Here is a 19061-nt window from a genome sequence, read left to right as displayed (position 1 = left end):
GTTGAAATAAGCCACGAGTAATCTTATTCTAGGGCCAAGTCAAGGTATGTGAGCTACTGCAACGGCCGTGGATGGATGTTATGGTATTGTTTAGTATTCCTTGTCTGCTTGGCTGCAGAAAGCATCAAACTTTCTGATTGCTGCAAGAATTTTCTTTTTGATCGAAAAACTATTACCTTTACTTGTGGAAGATTTAATGAGTCTTCAATTGAAAATTTTAGGGGTTCTTTAGGGTTGGTGTAGAAGATGAAGTGTTGAGGTAGCTAGAGGGGGTGACCATAAATCTGGCCTGGATCTCGAACCCTAAAATGACCAGAGCTGGATTTTCTTTCCTCCTTGGTTGACAAACATCAATAACGGATAGACAGCCTCAGGTAAAGACCCAAAAGCAGAAAACTAAGGAAAGGTCAGATATTTACTGTCTTTGGAACCAAGATCGTCTCTGATTTGTGGATTATCTCATTTCTTGGTTTTTTTACTCTTGGATTTGGTTGATTTTGACTCTTTGATTCCTGGACCTCAAAAGTGCGCAATAAGCACCCGTTAGCTGCCATTTTGGCTCTTTGATTACTACATGTATTGATTGCTGGGTTAATTTGCTCGTCTCTAACAAGATAAAACCTTACAATTTATGGTTCCTAATTGAAGGCGTTACTTGCTTCAGGATCGCAATTTCTTATTTCTGTACTGCATGTCCTCGATTTATGGGAGCTACAAGCACCTGCTATCTTTTCTTGCTTTGATTAATTGTTGTAGTTTAATACTGTTTGAGAATAATCAGGAAGCCGAAGATGCATGCTAGGCACCGAAGTCCTGGAAATGGGTACAGGTCTAGTTCGATGGGGATGGGTGCCTCGAGGATATCCCCAGATAGCTCAGCCAGAGGCCATGGATTTTACAATTCTGAATACAGAAGCTTCAATAATCGTGGCTTTGGCCGTGGCCAGGGCCAGCCCAAATCTTTTCAACAGCCACCTCAGCCACCACCACGTAAAGGAGACATTTTGATGGAAGCGGGTAGACTTGCAGCTGAATATTTAGTTTCCAAGGGATTGTTACCTGAGAATGCACTTTCTGGTAAGTGGCAGAATGGTAGTTTAAGGAAGCAAGCTGGAGACTATCAGGATTTTAGGGTACAAGAGGACTTTGCACAGGAGGGCCGAACATCTGCCCGTTCCCGCCTAGGAAGTGTTGTTTCTGATGCTGGAGCAGGTAGGAGAAGGTATTCTGATGATTTCAATTCGAGAAATCATGTAAAAGGTAGGAGGAGAGGAGAGTATTATCATCGGAATTATAGCTCGGATTGGGGCAGGGAATACGGGAGGAGCGGGTCGTGGTCAGATAGAAATCAGATGTCTCTTGATACGGAGGGGGATGATGATTCTATTTCTGGACACTATGAAGAGCATCAAGTTGGTGAAGATGTTGATGGGAAGTTTGGTCAGAGTGGGTCGGCACCAGAGAGTGAGGAGGCAACTGAAATTGAATCAGGAGCAGAGTTCAAAGATGACATGGGTTCCAAGGCAACTTCTTTTAGCATTGGGAAAGATGAGACTGATGGGGAACCTTCTAAGGTGTCTGATGATTTGGCAAACTTGAATTCTGGGAATGAGGAGATGGACTACAATCATAGTCATGAAACCGAGAAACAAATTATTTCTGAGGACTCACCTATCCACTCCTGTGCAGTGGAGGGTGATCTCTCTAGCAAGCATGGATCTGATTTACTAACATTCTGCAAATTTGTGAAGGTCCCAACTAAAACACGGTCTGCATTGACGTACAGGGTCCCCAAGGTTGACCAAGTTCCCAACAAGGAAGAGCAAAAATCATCTGATGTTGGGCCTCCCAAAGGATCTGAAGTCTCAGTTCCAGATGCCACTCTTGATTTCTCCACCGGTGATTCACTACCAAATACAACGCAGGATTCAAAATGTGATCTTGAAATGTCTAAAGTAGTGCCTGCACATTCTAATGAATATATTGGAGAAATAGGCCCCCCATTTGTTTCTGGGCAGGGTAAATGCATGAGGTCTCAATCCTTTCCAGATAGGGCTTTTATGCGTGACAGCAAGCAAGAATTAAGTCAGGGGATGGCAAGCTTTGGAAGGTCCACATCAGTTAAGGAGGTAGGTGAGAAACGAACTGCTGAAGATGATGATATGAATGAGGCAACCAAGAAGCCTAGAGAATGTTTTCCATCATTGGTTAGTAAAGCCAATGACCAGCTTCATCTCTCTAATTATAGTCAAAATCAAGATAGCTCACAAGCAGGGAAACCTTCACCTGATCATCCAGTGAGTGTTGCTGTCACTCAAGACAACTCAATTCATAGTCATCAATTTCAAAAGTCAGTTGGTGAACCAAGTGCAGGGTACACGCAAGAGAAACAACTTTTTCCAAGTTCGTTTAAGATCTGTGACCTCAATTTAATGGAAGCTGCTGATATAAATGATTACCATTGTAATGACCCAGTTCTTGTGTACCCGTCTATTCCAGCAAGCAATAAAGAAGATGCACAGGTTGAAATTGATTTGTCAGTAAGCAATGCAAATAATGGCAAACATATTGAAGTCATTGATTTGGAGAATGATTCCAACTCAGGAGATAAGGCTTTTTATAATTCACAGCGAGAGTATGTGCCTCTTATCATTATTTTCTTATTTTATATCCCTTTCAACTTCTCAAATGAAAATATATAGTCTATTACTCTTCCCCTGTGTTCGTTCCAGTTTGTCAGTAAGATGCAATTGCTAGTTTCTGCAAAGCTTGCATTTCTGTTTCTGGTCTTAAGTTTTTCAATTATTCAGGGAAACAACGTTTACTGGCACAGAGGGGATTCCGAATAATGCACAGAATGCTGGAGATATAACTGAGGTTCCAGATAGCTATGATAGTCTTACAATTTCAGAGTTCCTTACCACTTTTTCAAACTGTACTTCTGTAACAGAGGACATCAATCCACTGCAGAATGAGATGAGTCTTCATAATGGAGAGGTACTATAGAAATAGTCATCTATACGACATGATTTTTGTTGATGTATTTGCGTAATCTCTAACCCTAATTTCTGGAGGAGTTAAATTTGATATGTTACTTGAGAAAATTTCAAGTGCCGACAATGAGATTAAATTTAAGTTTGTCCTTGAATTAACCCTGTGTTTGTTTATCTAACTAGATTTCTTTGACCTGCTTTGCATGTATTTTTTTTGTTAAGAAATTATTTATTTTTCATAATTTTAAGAAAATTAAATCTAATATCACTAAAAAAATAAAATTCTATTGATATTTTTAAACAATTGATTATTATTTATGAGCATAATAATATTTCAAAGTAATGGTGTAAAAATAATAGATAAAGTCAGAAAAAGGCTCTAGAAAATAAGCATTTCTCTCGGTCTTGTAGGGTTGCATAATCTTTTTGTTCTTGGTTGAACTCTTATCGATAGTGAGAACTATTTTTTCAAATTTATTGTTCTAGAAGTGTTATGAACTCCTCTTTCTAAAGAATTCATTTTCTTTCCCTTTGAAATGATGATGACGTAAGATTTCATAATCCCAACCTCTGCTAAATTTCCATAAAAAAATGAAAGAAATAATTGGATAGAACAATCTCTTTTGATATCTATATATAAGAGTAGTACAAAAATAAAGACGGATCTATAAAGATAATGATAGAATTGATATGATTCTAAGATATGATTGATTTAATATAATCTAGAGATTACAGAGATTAAATAGATTATAAAAATTACAATTGAACTTATGATAAAATTTCAATAAATAGAATTTAAATGTTAAAAAACATCTTCTATGATAAAATTTAATCAACTATAATTTAAATGTTGAGAGATTTGTTTAATCAATTTAAATTTAAATAGAATACAAATATAATTAAATAATTAAATTAAAATTTTTAAATAACAATAAAATTGTGATTAATAAAACATAGTGGGGTAGTTTAGGAAGTTCTAATATTTCCCTCTTTTCCCACTTTTATATATAGTATAGATTATTCATCTTATGTGCACTGGGTTTTATTTTTGATGCATGTCAAATTTTTGTCCTTAAATCGGTATTTCTTTACATACTATTATTTAGTGCAATATTGCAATGCATTACTCAGATAGATGCATTTTCTTAATGCAGTTCATGATTAACTTATCTTTTCTTATCCTGGTTGTTTCAGGGCACTCTCGGTGATGATGACTCAATTTACATGTCTCTGGGAGAAATACCATTGAGTATGTCAGATATTTAATTTCATGATTTGATTTATGTTTAGAGTGCATGTGGTGGACCTGCCTAATATGCTTTTGCAATAGCAAGTTAGAATCCATTTGGGATTGATGTTGAGAATAACACTTCTTAGATAGTTTAGCTATAAGGTGTTAAAAATTGATTTGAAGTTAAATTTGACATATCTAAAATGAGAACGCTAAAATAACAACTTTTTCTACAGTATCTAAAACAGTGCTTCTTTTGAATAGCACTTTTTTGGCCCAGAACCTCAATGCAAAGCAGGCCTTAATGGACTATATGCACCCAATGTCAATTTGGTTATGGTATACATGTCTATGGAATATATTTTTTGCTAATATAATGGAAAGCTTACAACTTTAGTTTTAACGTTTTTTTGTCCTTTTGCTAACACGGAGATTCAATTAATGGTTAAAGGATTTCTTTCAAGGTCTGCTGTTGTAGTAGGTACATTTAGTATAAGATGGGGATTGGTGATGTTTGGGCATTGCTTTGAATGTAGATCCAACCAAGGCTGATTCTGAATGTAAACTTGGCCAAATTGGATTGACCTTAGAACCAGATCGGAACCATATATAAAATAAAAATTATAAAGTTGTGAAAATTTTCAACCTGTTGAATTTTAGCAAAACCAGTATCGAACTGGAACCAGAGGGGGAGCCTGTGGTCTGGTTCCTGTCCCCTTGAACCGTGAACCTTAAGCTCCTGAAACTGCAAGTTCTGACCTGGAACTGAAGCTTTGGCCAGGTCTAATTGAATGTGATCCATGCCAAAATTTGTCACTAAAATAAGAAAGGATTAAGGTTTAACTTAGGTTCTCTTCCATCGCCACGGCTACTTTGTTGGGATCCTTCATAACATGTATGTCCAAGTGTATTATTTTTGATAAAACATCTTTTGCTAGCCATGCATAATGTTGCAAGCGTACATGAATGTGCAACATTCTTGAATTGATTATGATCTGATTGATCCGACACAATATCATCATAGAAAGTTATATCCCTGGTTCTATCTTCCAAACTTATTTTATGTTTTGATATGCAGCAATGATAATTGTCCTTATTCTGTAGTGTTTTACTTAGATGCATACAATGAGGTCAGATTCTGTGGAGGGAGTATTTTCTTTCCGTTGTAAATTTCAGGGGGTGGGGGGAGAGAGATAGAGTCGAGAGAGAATTCAACAAACCATATCCTGAGTTTTCATAAAAAAGGGGTTACCCATTGCACGAAGCATCCTACAGTTGTGGGTTATGGAGAGGGTTGATGCGCACAAAGCATTCCGAGTTCTATATAGAAGTTTTTTTTTTTTGAATTTAAAATGTGCCACAAGGGAGAGGGAGAGAAGCATATCCTGAATTTTCATGAAGAAAAGAGTTGGCGCACGAAGCATACTCTGGGCTATAGAGAGGGTTGATGTGCTCGAAGCATTTTGAGTTTTATATAACATGTATTTTTTTTTAAATTTGAAATATGCCATAAGGCAAAACGGTGCTAGTTTTCGTGAGGCAGGGGTGTCTAGTTTGTCTTAAAAGTAGGAAAATTGTTAAGAATTGATTTGGTCTTGATCAAGGTTCTCACTTAACATCAGTCATAGTGCAGCAAAAAGAATTCACTTCTAGCTTGCATAGTACTTTTTCTTGCAGTACCCTTTTATGATTCTTTAAACCTTCCTTTTATTGTAACTCTCTTGCTATTTTTTTTCACAGGCTTCATACCAGCTTGGGAGCAGCCAACACCACAGGGTTACGGGAAGCCCTTCTAATCTGCAAGGAATGCTAGTTGGTATGCTTACTATTGATCGTTGGGTTTCTTTTGTTATTGACTAGCTTAATCCAAATTCAAACCTGCTTTGGTTTTTATTTTGAAGTTTGCTCGTAAATAGTGCAAGCAACCGTCTCTTGTAGCAATTTCAGGATTCATGTATGCTTTTCCTTTTGTTGGCCTGCCCACTCATTTAACATATCAGTAAAGTGTTTATCATATTGATTAGAAATGGTACAGAAATCCATCTGTATTTGCATTTTCCAACCGATTACTTGACTTCACATTCTTTTCATAGTATAAGGTTTCGACCATCAGACGCCTGAGGCATACTGTTAAGAAAGTCTGTGAACAGAATTTAGAGAGAAACAGAAGAAGTTGAGATGAGAAGTAGAAGATTAGAATGAGATGAGAGACAGAATCAGATTAGATGAGAAGATAAAAGGATATATAGAGAGAGAATATCTGTACAGTTATGTATTTTTATTTTAAAAAATTATATTTTTAAAATTTTTTAATATAATAAAAAAATATGCAAAATAATTATTTTAATATTTTTTAATTTTTTTATAAAATTTAGAAAACATAAATTTCGTTTTATCTTTTCTCATAAAAGAGTTAAAAATGAACATATTTTTTAAATTTTTTTGAAAAATAAGAAAATTAATTTTATAAAACATGCATGTTAATTATAATTAAACACATTCTTAACCTTTGTTTAGAATTTTTTTAGAGGAAAAATAAAAATAGGAGTGAAAAATAATATAGAAAATAAAATAAGTAAAAAAAAGTTATTTTCTAGGAAAACTAATTTTTTTAATATGAAAATAACTATTTTACCTTTTGTAATGTAATTATATTTATTTTTCACTCCATAGTGAAAAATAATTTTTATTTTTTTTTCATATTTTCCTTTAATTAACATAAAATAAGTGAAAATATTCCTCCCTCTTCAATTTTTTTTCTTCCCATGCAAATGCTTATTATATCTATTAATTATTAATTCTATATTTGTAGATATAAAGAAAATAAAATACTTATTTCATCCTAATTAAATTAAATACTTTATTGCTATTCTCTTTATTGGTACTTCTAATATTTGGGCTTTTTACTTTTTTGGGCTAAAAAAAATAATTTATCAATTTAGACTGAGGATAAACTTATTTATCAAATATGAATTTTAGCGGGTTCGTAAAATGCGCTGAGTCAAAAGATAATTTTTTTTTTAATTATTATTAAGGAAAACATATAGATCGGCAAAGGCCAGCCGACAATAACAAAAATATTTAACGACTGAACTTTTGACGTGGCGCCCGTATGAGCGGGGCTAGACCAATAATTACTTATTTTTTATTTTTTATTTTTTATATTATTATAATATATTTATATTATAATATAATTTTTTTAATTATTCTTTATAATTTTTAATATATTAATATTAAATATATTTTATTATTAATATTTAAATAAAAAATTATTTGTATTATATAATTCAGTATTATAAAATTAATATTATTTTACAATTAAATATGTATAATAATAGGAAAATAAATTATATTTATATTTATTTATTTATTTTTATGAATTATAAATAATTTATTATTAATATTTAAATAAAATTATTAATTTATATAATTTTAATATTATAAAACTAATATTATTGTGCAATTAAATATGTAATTTTAATTTTATAATTTTAAATATTTATATTAATTTATTTATTTTTCATTTGAATTATAAATAATTCAATAATTTTGTACATATTTAATTGCAATCTAATATCATTTCATAACTTTAAATATTTTCTGAGTAGTTTATTTTATTATCGATTTTTATGGTACTTTTATATATTAATATCAATATTAATACATTAATGTATTAAAAATAATATTAAAATATTTATTTTTATAAAATATTATATTATAAATAATATTAAAATATTTTAAATTTTAAATTTAAATTTAATTCTTATAACTTTAAATGTACATATTAATTAATTAATTTATAAATTATAAAATATTATACAATTTAATAATAGAATAATATTTTTTATAAAAAAATCTAATAATATCGTACAAGTGTGATAAAATCTTTTTAATTATTTTTTATAATATATTTTAATCTGTTACATGTTTAGTCATAAAATAATATTATTTTATAATTATAAATATTTTTAGTATAATTTTATTTATTATCGACTTTTATACTATTTTTATATATTAAAAATAATAAAATATATTAAATATCAATAAATTTATAATTGATATTATTTTAAATTACAGTGTCACTACTTTAATATATTAAAAATAATATATTTTTTTGAATCAAATATTAAAAATAATATTAAAATATTTATTATATTACATAAATATCTAAACTTGTAATAAAATTATTACGTTATAAATATATATTTCATTTTTTATAATATTGTGTAGTTTTTTAATACTTATATTTAATAAATTTTAATAAATATAATTTTACGATCATTAGAAAAATTAATTAATTTAAAAAGTGATACTGCAAAATAATAAGGGTAATAAATATAATTTCATTTAAATTGTAAAAATTAAATATTTTATATTGCTAGATTATTATTAAAATTAATAAAATTTTAAAGTATAATCTTTAAAAAATACCATAATTAAGATAAAAAAATGAAAATAAACCATAAATATTAGGGAGATTACATAGCTTTTTATTTGAGTTTATATATAGTAATCAAAATTAATTTATTGAATACTTTATTAAATATTTGAAACTATAAAATTTAAAATAATTAAATAAAAATTAAGTTTTTTTTATTGATTATTAATAATATTCTAAAATTTTATAAAATATATTTTATAAAAATTAAAGCATATTGTAATCATGAATAATTTTTAAAATTTTTTTTATATAAATCTAAGAATAATATTATTAATCTATAATTAATTATCATGATTATTATAAATTTAATTTTTATAAATTTAAATATTTAATAAGTTTTATTAGACTTGATGTGTTAAAACATCTCTTTCCTGACCTGCAAGTTCTCTCTCTCTTGCAGCGGAATTATCAAAACCCCTAATAGCCTGACACGTGTCAACTTTTTAGCGAAAAACCGGCGATCCCCATGGTGGCAATTTCGTAATTCCATCCATGCCACAACCCATTTCATATTCGAAGCTCGGCTCTCTTCCTCTTCTTCTTCAGACTCAGTACTTTCCTTGCTGTGAGATAGATAGCGAAAAGTCACTCTGAGACCTAAACCGAAACTCTACAGACGACGTTGCTTAATACACTTCTGTCTCCACTGGACCTGGTTTCGCCGGAAATTCAACTCCTCAAACCTCAATTTAGGTGGATATCTGGGATCAATTGCGAAATGGGTGTTGATACAAAGCTGTACAGGAATGGAGTGGAAGGAGAGTTTATTATCGAACAAAATCAAATTGAAGTGAGATGGTGAGTTGGGTAGGAGGAGGAGGAATCTCAGAATTAACATAATCCAATAACTGGAATTGTCATTGTTCTTATCCAATTGCGAACAGAAGACGATTCGATGGTCTCGTGCACTGAAGCTCTCTAGTTGTGTTGATTTGTTTTGTTTTCTTCTCGCTTTTACCAAAAAAGAGGTGTTGGGGTTTTGTGCAACTGGAATTTACAGGTTACCGGTACATTTTCTGTTGAAAAAAGCCACGAGTAATCTTATTTTAGGGCCAAGTCGAGGTTTGTCAGCTACTGTAACGGCCATGGATGGATGTTATGGTACTGTTTAGTATTCCTTGTCTGCTTGGCTGCAGAAAGCATCAAACTTTCTGATTGCTGCAAGATTTTTTCCTTTTGACCTAAAGCAATTACCTTTGCATCGTGGAAGATTTTAATAAGTCTTCAATTGGAAAATTTAGGGCTTCTTTTAGGTTTGATGTAGATGATGAAGTGTTGAGGTAGGTAGAGGGGGTGGCCATAAATCTGGCCTACTTGGATCTGGCACACTAACATGACCAGAGCTGAATTTTCTTTTCTTCTTGGTCGACAAACATAAAAAACGAATAGACAGCCTCAGGTGAAGACCCAAAAACAGAGAACGAAGGAAAGGTCAGATATTTACTGTCCTTGGAGCCAAGATCACCTCTGATTTCTGTCTATCTCATTTCTTGGTTTTTTACTCTTGGATTGGTTGATTTTGACTCTTTGATTCCTTGACCTCAAAAGTGCGCAAAAGAATTAGATTACTACATGTATTGATTGTTAAGCACCAGTTAGCTGCCATTTTGGCTCTACAATTTATTGCTGGGTTAATTTGCTCGTCTTTAACCGGATAAAACCTTATTATTTAATTTATGAGTACCTAATTGAAAGCTTTACTTGATCGCAATTTCTTATTTCTGTGCAACCTGTCCTCGATGTATGGGAGCTACAAGGACCTGCTATTTTCTCTTAAACTTTGATTGATTGTTGTAGTTTTGAGAATAATCAGGAAGCCAAAGATGCATGCTAGGCACCGAAGTCCTGGAAATGGGTACAGGTCTAGTTCGATGGGGATGGGTGCCTCGAGGATATCCCCAGATACCTCAGCCAGAGGCTATGGCTTTTACAATTCTGAATACAGAAGCTTCAATAATCGGGGCTTTGGCCGTGGCCAGGTTCAGCCCAAATCTTTTCAACAGCCACCTCAGCCACCAACACGCAAAGGAGATATTTTGATGGAAGCGGGTAGACTTGCAGCTGAATATTTAGTGTCCAAGGGATTGTTACCTGAGAATGCACTTTCTGGTAAGTGGCAGAATGGTAGTTTAAGGAAGCAAGCTGGAGACTATCAGGATTTTAGGGTACAAGAGGACTTTGCACAGGAGGGCCGAACATCTGCCCGTTTCCGCCTAGGAAGTGTTGTTTCTGATGCTGGAACAGGTAGGAGAAGGCATTCTGATGACTTCAATTCGAGAAATCATGTAAAAGGTAGGAGGAGAGGAGAGAATTATCATCGGAATTATAGCTCGGATTGGGGCAGAGAATATGGGAGGAGCGGGTGGTGGTCAGATCGAAATCAGATGTCACTTGATACGGAGGGGGATGATGATTCAATTTCTGAACATTATGAAGAGCATCAAGTTGGTGAAGATGTTGATGGGAAGTTTGGTCAGTGTGGGTCAGCACCAGAAAGTGAGGAAGCAACTGAAATTGAATCAGGAGAAGAGTTCAAAGATGACATGGGTTCCAAGGAAAATTCTTTTATCATTGAGAAAGATGAGACTGATGCGGAACCTTCCAAGGCGTCTGTTGATTTGGCAAAATTGAATTCTGGGAAGGAGATGGATTACAATCATAGGCATGAAACTGAGAAACTAATTATTTCTGAGGACTCACATATCCAGTCCTTTGCAGTGGATGGTGATCTCTCTAGCAAGCATGGATCTGATTTACTAACATTCTGCAAATTTGTGAAGGTCCCTACTAAAACACGGTCTTCATTGACGTACAGGGTCCCCAAGGTTGAACAAGTTCCTAACAAGGAAGAGGAAAATCCATCTGATGTTGAGCCTCCCAAAGGATCTGAAGTCTCAGTTCCAGATGGCACTCTTGATTTCTCAATGGGTGATTCACTGCCAAATACAACTAACGATGCAAAATGTGATGTTGAAATGTCTAAAGTAGTAGTGCCTGTACATTCTGATGGGGATATTGGAGAAATAGGCCCCCCATTTGTTTCTGGCAAGGGTAAATGCATGAGGTCTCAATCCTTTCCAGCTAGGGCTTTTATGTGTGACAGCAAGCAAGAATTAAGTCAGGGGATGGCGAGCTTTGGAAGGTCCATGTCAGTTAAGGAGAGAGGTGAGAAACGAACTGCTGAAGATTCTGATATGAATGAGGCAACCAAGAAGCCTAGAGAATGTTTTCCATCATTGGTTAGTACAGCCAATGACCAGCTTCATCTCTCTAATTTTAGTCAAGACCAAGATAGCTCACAAGCGGGGAAGCCTTCACCTGATCATCCAGTAAGTATTGCTGTCACTCGAGACCGCTCGTTTCATAGTCATCAATTTCAAAACGCAGGTAGTGAACCAAGTTTCGGGTACACACAAGAGAAACAACTTTTTCCGAGTTCGTTTAAGATCTGTGACCTCAATTTAATGGAGGCTGCTGATATGAATGATTATCATTGTAATGATCCAATCCTCGTGTACCCGTCTATTCCAGCAAGCAAAAAGGAAGCAGCACAGGTTGACATTGATTTGTCAATAAGCAATGCAAATAATGGCAAACATATTGAAGTCATTGATTTGGAGAATGATTCCAACTCAGGAGATAAGGCTTTTGATAATTCACAGCAAGAGTATGTCCCTCTTATCATTATTTTCTTATTCTATATGTTTCTCAACTTCTCAAATGAAAATATATAGTCTATTACTCTTCTCCTGTGTTGGTTCTAGTTCGTAAGTGAGACGCAATTGTTAGTTTCTGCAAAGTTTGCATTTCTGTTTTTGGTCTAAGTATTTTAGTTATTCAGGGAAACAACATTTACTGGCACAGAGGTGCTTCCCAATAATGCACAGAACGCTGGAGATATAACCGAGGTTCCAGATGGCTATGATGGTCTTATGATTTCGGAGTTCCTTACCACTTTTTCAAACTGTCCTTCTGCAGCAGAGGACATCAACCCACTGCAGAATGAGATGAGTCTTCATAATGGAGAGGTACTATAGAAATAGTCTTCTTTACGACATGATTTTTGTTACTGAATTTCATTATCTCGAACCCTAATTTCAGGAGTGAAATTTGATATTTTCCTTAAGAAAATTCCAAGTGCCGACAAGTAGATTAAATTTTAGTTTGTCCTTGAATTAACCCTCTGCTTTCTTATTTAACTATTCATCTTATATGCACTGATGCTTACTGGGTTCTGTTTTTGATGCTTGTCAAATTTTGTTCTTAAATGGTTAATTCTATAAATACTATCATTTAGTGCAATATTGCAATGCATTACTCTGCATTTCTTAATGCAGTTCTTGATTAACTTATTTTTTCTTATCCTGGTTGTTTCAGGGGACTCTTGGTGATGATGACTCGATTTACATGTCTCTGGGAGAAATACCATTAAGTATGCCAGATATTTAATTTCATGGTTTGTTTTCTTAATAAAAAGTCTAGATTGCATGTGGTAGACATGCCTAATATGATTTTGCAATAGCAAGTTAGAGTCTATTGGCACTGCAATTGAAAGTGATGTTGAGTAGAACACTTTTTTTTTTAAAAAAAAATGTTGGTTAGAGTGTATTAAAAGTTGATTTAGAGTTGAATTTGACATATTTTAGATATGAGAACTCTAAAAATAACAACTTTTTCCACGGTATCTGAAATGACACTTTTTTTGAATAGCACTTTTTTTGCCCAGAACCTCAATGCCAAGCAGGACTTAATGGACTGTATGCACAGAATGTCAATATGGTGATGGTATGCATGTTTATGGAATATATTTTTTGCTAATATAATGGAAAGCTAACAACTTTAATTTCTAACCATTTTTTCGTCCTTTTTCTATTACGGAGATTCAATTAATGGTTAAAGGACTTATTTCGAGGTCTGCTATTGTAGTAGATACATATAGTATAAGATGGGGATTGGTGATGTTTGGGAGTTGCATTGAATATAGACCCAGCCAAGTGCTGTTTCTGACTGTAAACTTGGGCAAATTGGATTGGCCAAAACTGGCCTTGAACCAGATCAGAACTGGCTGGTTCAGTTTTGGGCCAAACCATATTTCTTTCCTTTTTTTCAAAGAAAGGATTAAGCCTCAACGGTTAACTTAGCTTCTCTTCTATAGCCATGGCTACTTGGTTAGTATCCTTCATAATATGTATGTCTAAGTACCTTATATTTGATAAAGCATCTTTTGATAGCCATGCATAATGCTGCAAGCGTACATGACTTAGCAACATTCTTGAATTGAATATGATCTGATTGATCCAGCACAATATCATCATAAAAGTTATGTCTTTGGTTATCTCTTCCAAATTTATTTTATATTTTGATATGCAGCTCTGATAATTGTCCTTATTTTGTAAGTGCTTTACTTAGATGCGTACAATGAGGTCAGAGAGCTATTCTGTGTTTTTACCTTTTCCCTCCTGGAATTCTATGGAGGGAGTAAATTGTCTTTGGTTTGGATTGCTCTCCTTAGTTATTAAATTTTGGAAAAGGGGGGAGGGTGGCGGAGAGCGAGAGAGATTTATTTTATGTTTGGATATAGTTGTCTAACATGGATGCATACAATGAGGTCAGAGAGCTGTTCTGCAATTTTACCTTTTCCCTCCTGTATTTCTATGGCGGGAGTAAACTGTCTTTGGTTTGTATTTTCTTTCCTTAGTTATTAAATTTTGAGAGGGAGAGAGGGAGAGGAAATGCAGCAAAAATATCCTCATTTTTCATAAAGAACTGTTATCTAGTGCACGAAGAATCCCACAGTTGTGGGCTATGGAGAGGGTTGATGTGCATGAAGCACTCTGAGCTGTATATAAAAAGTATCTTTTTAATTTGAGATGTGCATAAGAGAAGAGAAGAGGAGAGAGAGAGAGAGAGAGAGAGAGAACCATATCCTGACATTTCTTAGAAAAATGGTTGCCTAGTGCATGAAGCATCCCACAGTTGTGGGCTATGGAGAGGGTTGATGTGCATGAAGCATTGGGTATTTGGGTTCGGGGATAGGATCTCCCCATTATTGGATAGCTGTTGTTAAACCAGGTAGAATACTTTATGAAATAGGCGGAGTGAGGGTTGATGTGCACGAAGCATTCGGAGTGTTATATAAAAAGTTATTTTGTTTTTGAAATGTGCCACAGGACGAGAGAGAGAGAGAGGAAATGCAGAAATCATATCCTGAGTTCTCATAAAAAAAAAGTGTTATCTAGTGCACGAAGCATCTCACAATTGTGGACTATGGAGAGGTTGATGTGCACAAGGCATTTTTGAGGTTTTTTTTTATAACATGTAGCTTTTTTTGTTTTTTATAATTTGAAACATGCCATAAGACAAAGTGGTGGGTGTCTAGTTTGCCTTCAGAGTAGGGAAATTTTGTTCAGTTAAGAACTGAATAGCATCTTTTGGTCATGATCATGGTTCTCACTTATCATCAGTCACACGGCAGTGTAAAGAATTCAATTTTAGCTTGCATGGTACTTTTTCTTACCTGAGTCAATATATAGCTTATTTCTCATGAGTTTAAGTTTGCAATACCTTTTTATGATTCTTTAAACCTACCTTCCTTCTTTGGTAACTTTCTTACTTTTTTTTTTTTCATAGGCTTCATACCAGCCTGGGAGCAGCCAACACCACAGGGGTACGGGAAGCCCTTTTAATCTGCAAGGGAATGCTAGTTGGTATGCTTACTGTTGGTATTGACTAGCTTAATCCAAATTCAACCCTGCTTTGTTTTTTATTTTGAAGTTGCTCGTAAATGGTGCAAGCAACCGTCTCTTATAGCAATTTTAGTAATGGTGTATGCTTTCCCACTCATTTAACATATTAGTGAAGTTGTTTACCATATTGATTAGAAATGGCCTGGGGCATGCCTTTTACAGAATTGAAATGGGATGATAATGATAATCTAAAGCTTGTAAGCTAATGTAAATTCAAGTAGTAATCTCAACAGGGCTGCAGACAGATTAATTCAAGTACTACTTAAGAATTAAGGGTAGACATGCAGCAGCATAGGAGACTATGCGAAGCTCTCTACTGCCTGCAGATTAACTGGCTGCGTTGTAGACAAACTATTAATTTAACGGTCAAAATTGTCATTGAATTTCTTTTTTCACGACAATGAAAGTTTGATATAATTTGATTTAATGCAAAATTTTATCCATAGGCCAAAAATTTTGTTGCATAATTTTAAAAAATAAAAATTATACTGAATTATATTGTTAAACTAAAATAATAAAAAAATTTTATAAAAACGACAGAGAGAACTGACACGTGTCAAGAAATCCAGCTGCGGGCACGCAAATTGATGAGATGATAGGGCCAGGAATCCATGAGTAAAGATCTTCGGCAGCGTCAACGTGGCTTCTCTCCAGTAAAAGAAAAGCCTCTGCTCTTGCATTAATCTCCGTATACGGTATGCGTGGTCCATTTCTGTACGTCAATCTTGATGTTCTTGTTATTATTATTATTATTTAATTTTCACTCACAGCGTTTAACTTTGAATTTTTTAATTGCATCACATAAAATATTATTTTATTATTTTTATATTATTAAATTTAACTTAATTTTATCTGTATTACTCTTTTTATCCATCTATATTTTTTATAAAGTTAAATTATATTAAAAATAAATAAAATAAATATTGACATCAACGAAATTATAATATCATATTTTTAAATATTACTATTAAATCGAATACTATTCGTTCTTATACAAGATTTTTTTATAGTTAAAATTTTTTTAAAAAATATATATATTTTTATATATTTTAAAAAAATAGATAATAATTTTATTTAAAAAATAAATAAATAATTATAATTTAATAATTCTATCGAAAACTTTTTTTTCTTAACACTAATTTAATTGTCCCCAGTTATTTTTTTTTAATTTAATATCTTTGCCATGTAAAATTTTCTAATAAATAAATTAAGCAGTAATTTAATATAACATTTAAATTAAATACTCTAACCTCTAATAATAAATAATTATATTTTGAAAATTCTTCAATCCAATAGAAACAATAGAAGCCATATTTATATTAATATTGATTCCATGAGTCAAATTAGTACAAATCAAAATAAAAACTTTAAAAATATACATGTTCTGAATTTAAAAAAAAAATCAAAAATCAACATAATATGGAATTGAAGTATTTAATGTCTTTTAGAAAAAGAAAGTTATTTTCCACATTTTAATATTTTTATTATGATTTCTATATAAATTTTTTAATAAATTTTATTTTTAAAATTAAAATTAAAATTAAAATTAAAATTAAAATTAAATAATAAAAAATAATTTTTTTAAATATAAATTATTTTTCACAAATAAATGGAAGTTTAAGTACCTCATTATACTTACATGGCAAATATATTAATTTTAACGTATTAATTTAACAATAGGTGGAAATAAATTCAGTTTTGTAGTTTAGGTATATTAATTAAATTTTTTTATTTAGAATATAATTATTAAAACCTAAAAATTTTATTTTTTTTATGATCCCTTTATAATTTTATAACAAAAAATTAAACTTTAATCAATAAGGAGTAAAGTAAATTCACTTATTAAATTAATATATAAATAAACTTTAAACAAATATTAAAGGTTTGGCTGCCAATAAAAACTAATGAAAAATTTCATAATTAAGTACACATGTCATGAAATATCACTTTTATCTTAAAAATAAGAAAAAAATTATTATTTAATTTTTTAATATAAAAAAATTCATTAATTAATTTTTTAATTTTAAAAATTATATTAAAATATCTCAAAAAATTATTAATTTATCTCTTAATTAATTTTTAGACTTCAAATGGTATGAAAAAAATAAAATAAATAGATTAATTAGTAGATGGTGTGCTCAAAATGAAATTGTGTTGAAATTGAGTAATTTACGAGAAAGTGAAATGATTGATCGATAGTCATTTTGGCGCTTAAATCAATAAATTGGAGAGTATGACATATGTAATATAATTAATTAAAATTCATGAGTGATTTTTGTAGAAATTGTATACGTTTATGTTTGTAATCAATAGTTTTATATCATAAAAAAAAAACTAATAAGAAAAGAGAGTTAATTATAATATTTTTTTATAAATCTAACGATGTGAGCAGTTTCTTAATAAAGAATTTGGCCAACTAATTAATCAGAAATTTCGCGATTACAGAATTCTGTTGGATTATAACTGTTAACGATAATTTTTTGTAAAGAGCCAATCTCTTCAGAAAATGGCGAGTCGTGATGAAAAATAGAGATCTGAAATGTGTGAATTATTTTTTTTTTTCGGTATAATTGAATATCATCATATCAAACTCTTAACACATGGTCTTGTCTTTTAGGATTAGGATATAGAATTATTATTATTATTATTATTATTATTATTATTATTATTATTATGTAATATTAGGAGATTTTTTAAAAATTTTATGAATTAATTAATGAGTTGTTTTAAAATATTTAAATTAAATAATAAATATTTAATGGTTTAAATTAATAAAATAATTAATAATTTTTAAAATTATGAACCAATTAATATATTTTTTATAAATTAAGTCATAAAATTTTTTGAAAATTGGCTGACATTGGGGACATCCCCATGACAACCAATCTTGGTATTTGGTAGCTAATGCCAACTTTTTGTGATATATGCATGCACACTCCCACAATACACCTCCTTTTATGACTCAACTGAGCCCAATAGCCAGCTTTTCTTTTTCTTTATCAGCCATTTTGCTGTTAGGGAAAAATAATACAAAAAATAAAGATCAACGATTAATTAATTAATGGGATATTTATAATATAATTTATAAAGTTTAGCAAAATTTTAAATAATTTAGTTTTTCAGTTTTTATTTATTAATAAAATAGTATTTCTCTTAAATCTATTATTAGATATCTGTTAATAAAAAATTTTAACTCAAATTAAATTATTATAAATATTAAAATTTAAAAAATTAAATTATTATTAAAATTTATGAAAATTGAAATATTAAATTATTATAATTTAACAAAAAATTTTAACAGAACCATTATTTTACTAATAAAATGAAAGTTTAGAAATTTAAATTTTTTTTTGAGAAAATTTAGGAATGAAAAGTATTTGAATTTTTTTTAAGATTATAGATTTTTAATTTGAGAAATTACAACAGTATTCTTGTATTCTTTATTAAAAATAAAATTATCAAAATATTTGAAAATTTTGCTAATAAATTAAAATTTTAGATTAGATTGCAAAATAGCCTAAATGTTTGGATTTTTTATATCAATTGATGATTGCTGGGCCTCACTACTCCGGTACGAGGTCTAGCCCATGATAGTGGCTCTAAGCCAAAGGTTTTGGCGCCTCCTTCACGAGCCGGCCTGAACCCCTCGG

At 31.4% G+C, this 19061-nt stretch overlaps 2 protein-coding genes across 4 annotated transcripts; both read left to right on the top strand.

The window, feature by feature from the left end:
- Positions 1-267: 267 nt before the first annotated feature.
- Positions 268-6286, top strand: LOC110624238 (uncharacterized protein At4g26450). The gene is made up of 5 exons (XM_021769351.2): positions 268-406; positions 782-2635; positions 2811-2997; positions 4188-4242; positions 5965-6286. The coding sequence occupies exons 2-5, from the start codon at positions 792-794 to the stop codon at positions 6018-6020; spliced, it is 2142 nt and encodes a 713-aa protein (XP_021625043.1). The 5' UTR covers positions 268-406; positions 782-791; the 3' UTR covers positions 6021-6286.
- Positions 401-15549, top strand: LOC110624249 (uncharacterized protein At4g26450). 3 transcript variants are annotated; one of them, XM_021769360.2, is made up of 5 exons: positions 401-791; positions 10489-12332; positions 12507-12693; positions 13043-13097; positions 15296-15549. In XM_021769360.2, the coding sequence occupies exons 2-5, from the start codon at positions 10489-10491 to the stop codon at positions 15349-15351; spliced, it is 2142 nt and encodes a 713-aa protein (XP_021625052.1). In that variant the 5' UTR covers positions 401-791; the 3' UTR covers positions 15352-15549. The 3 variants fall into 3 exon arrangements, with proteins under 3 accessions (XP_021625052.1, XP_021625062.1, XP_021625056.1); XM_021769370.2 differs by having other exon boundaries at positions 13043-13121; XM_021769364.2 differs by lacking the exon at positions 401-791 and having other exon boundaries at positions 9085-12332.
- Positions 15550-19061: the final 3512 nt, after the last annotated feature.

Source organism: Manihot esculenta, chromosome 1, assembly GCF_001659605.2.
Source record: "Manihot esculenta cultivar AM560-2 chromosome 1, M.esculenta_v8, whole genome shotgun sequence".
Lineage (NCBI taxonomy): Eukaryota > Viridiplantae > Streptophyta > Magnoliopsida > Malpighiales > Euphorbiaceae > Manihot > Manihot esculenta.
This window is presented reverse-complemented; position numbering and strand designations above follow the sequence as displayed.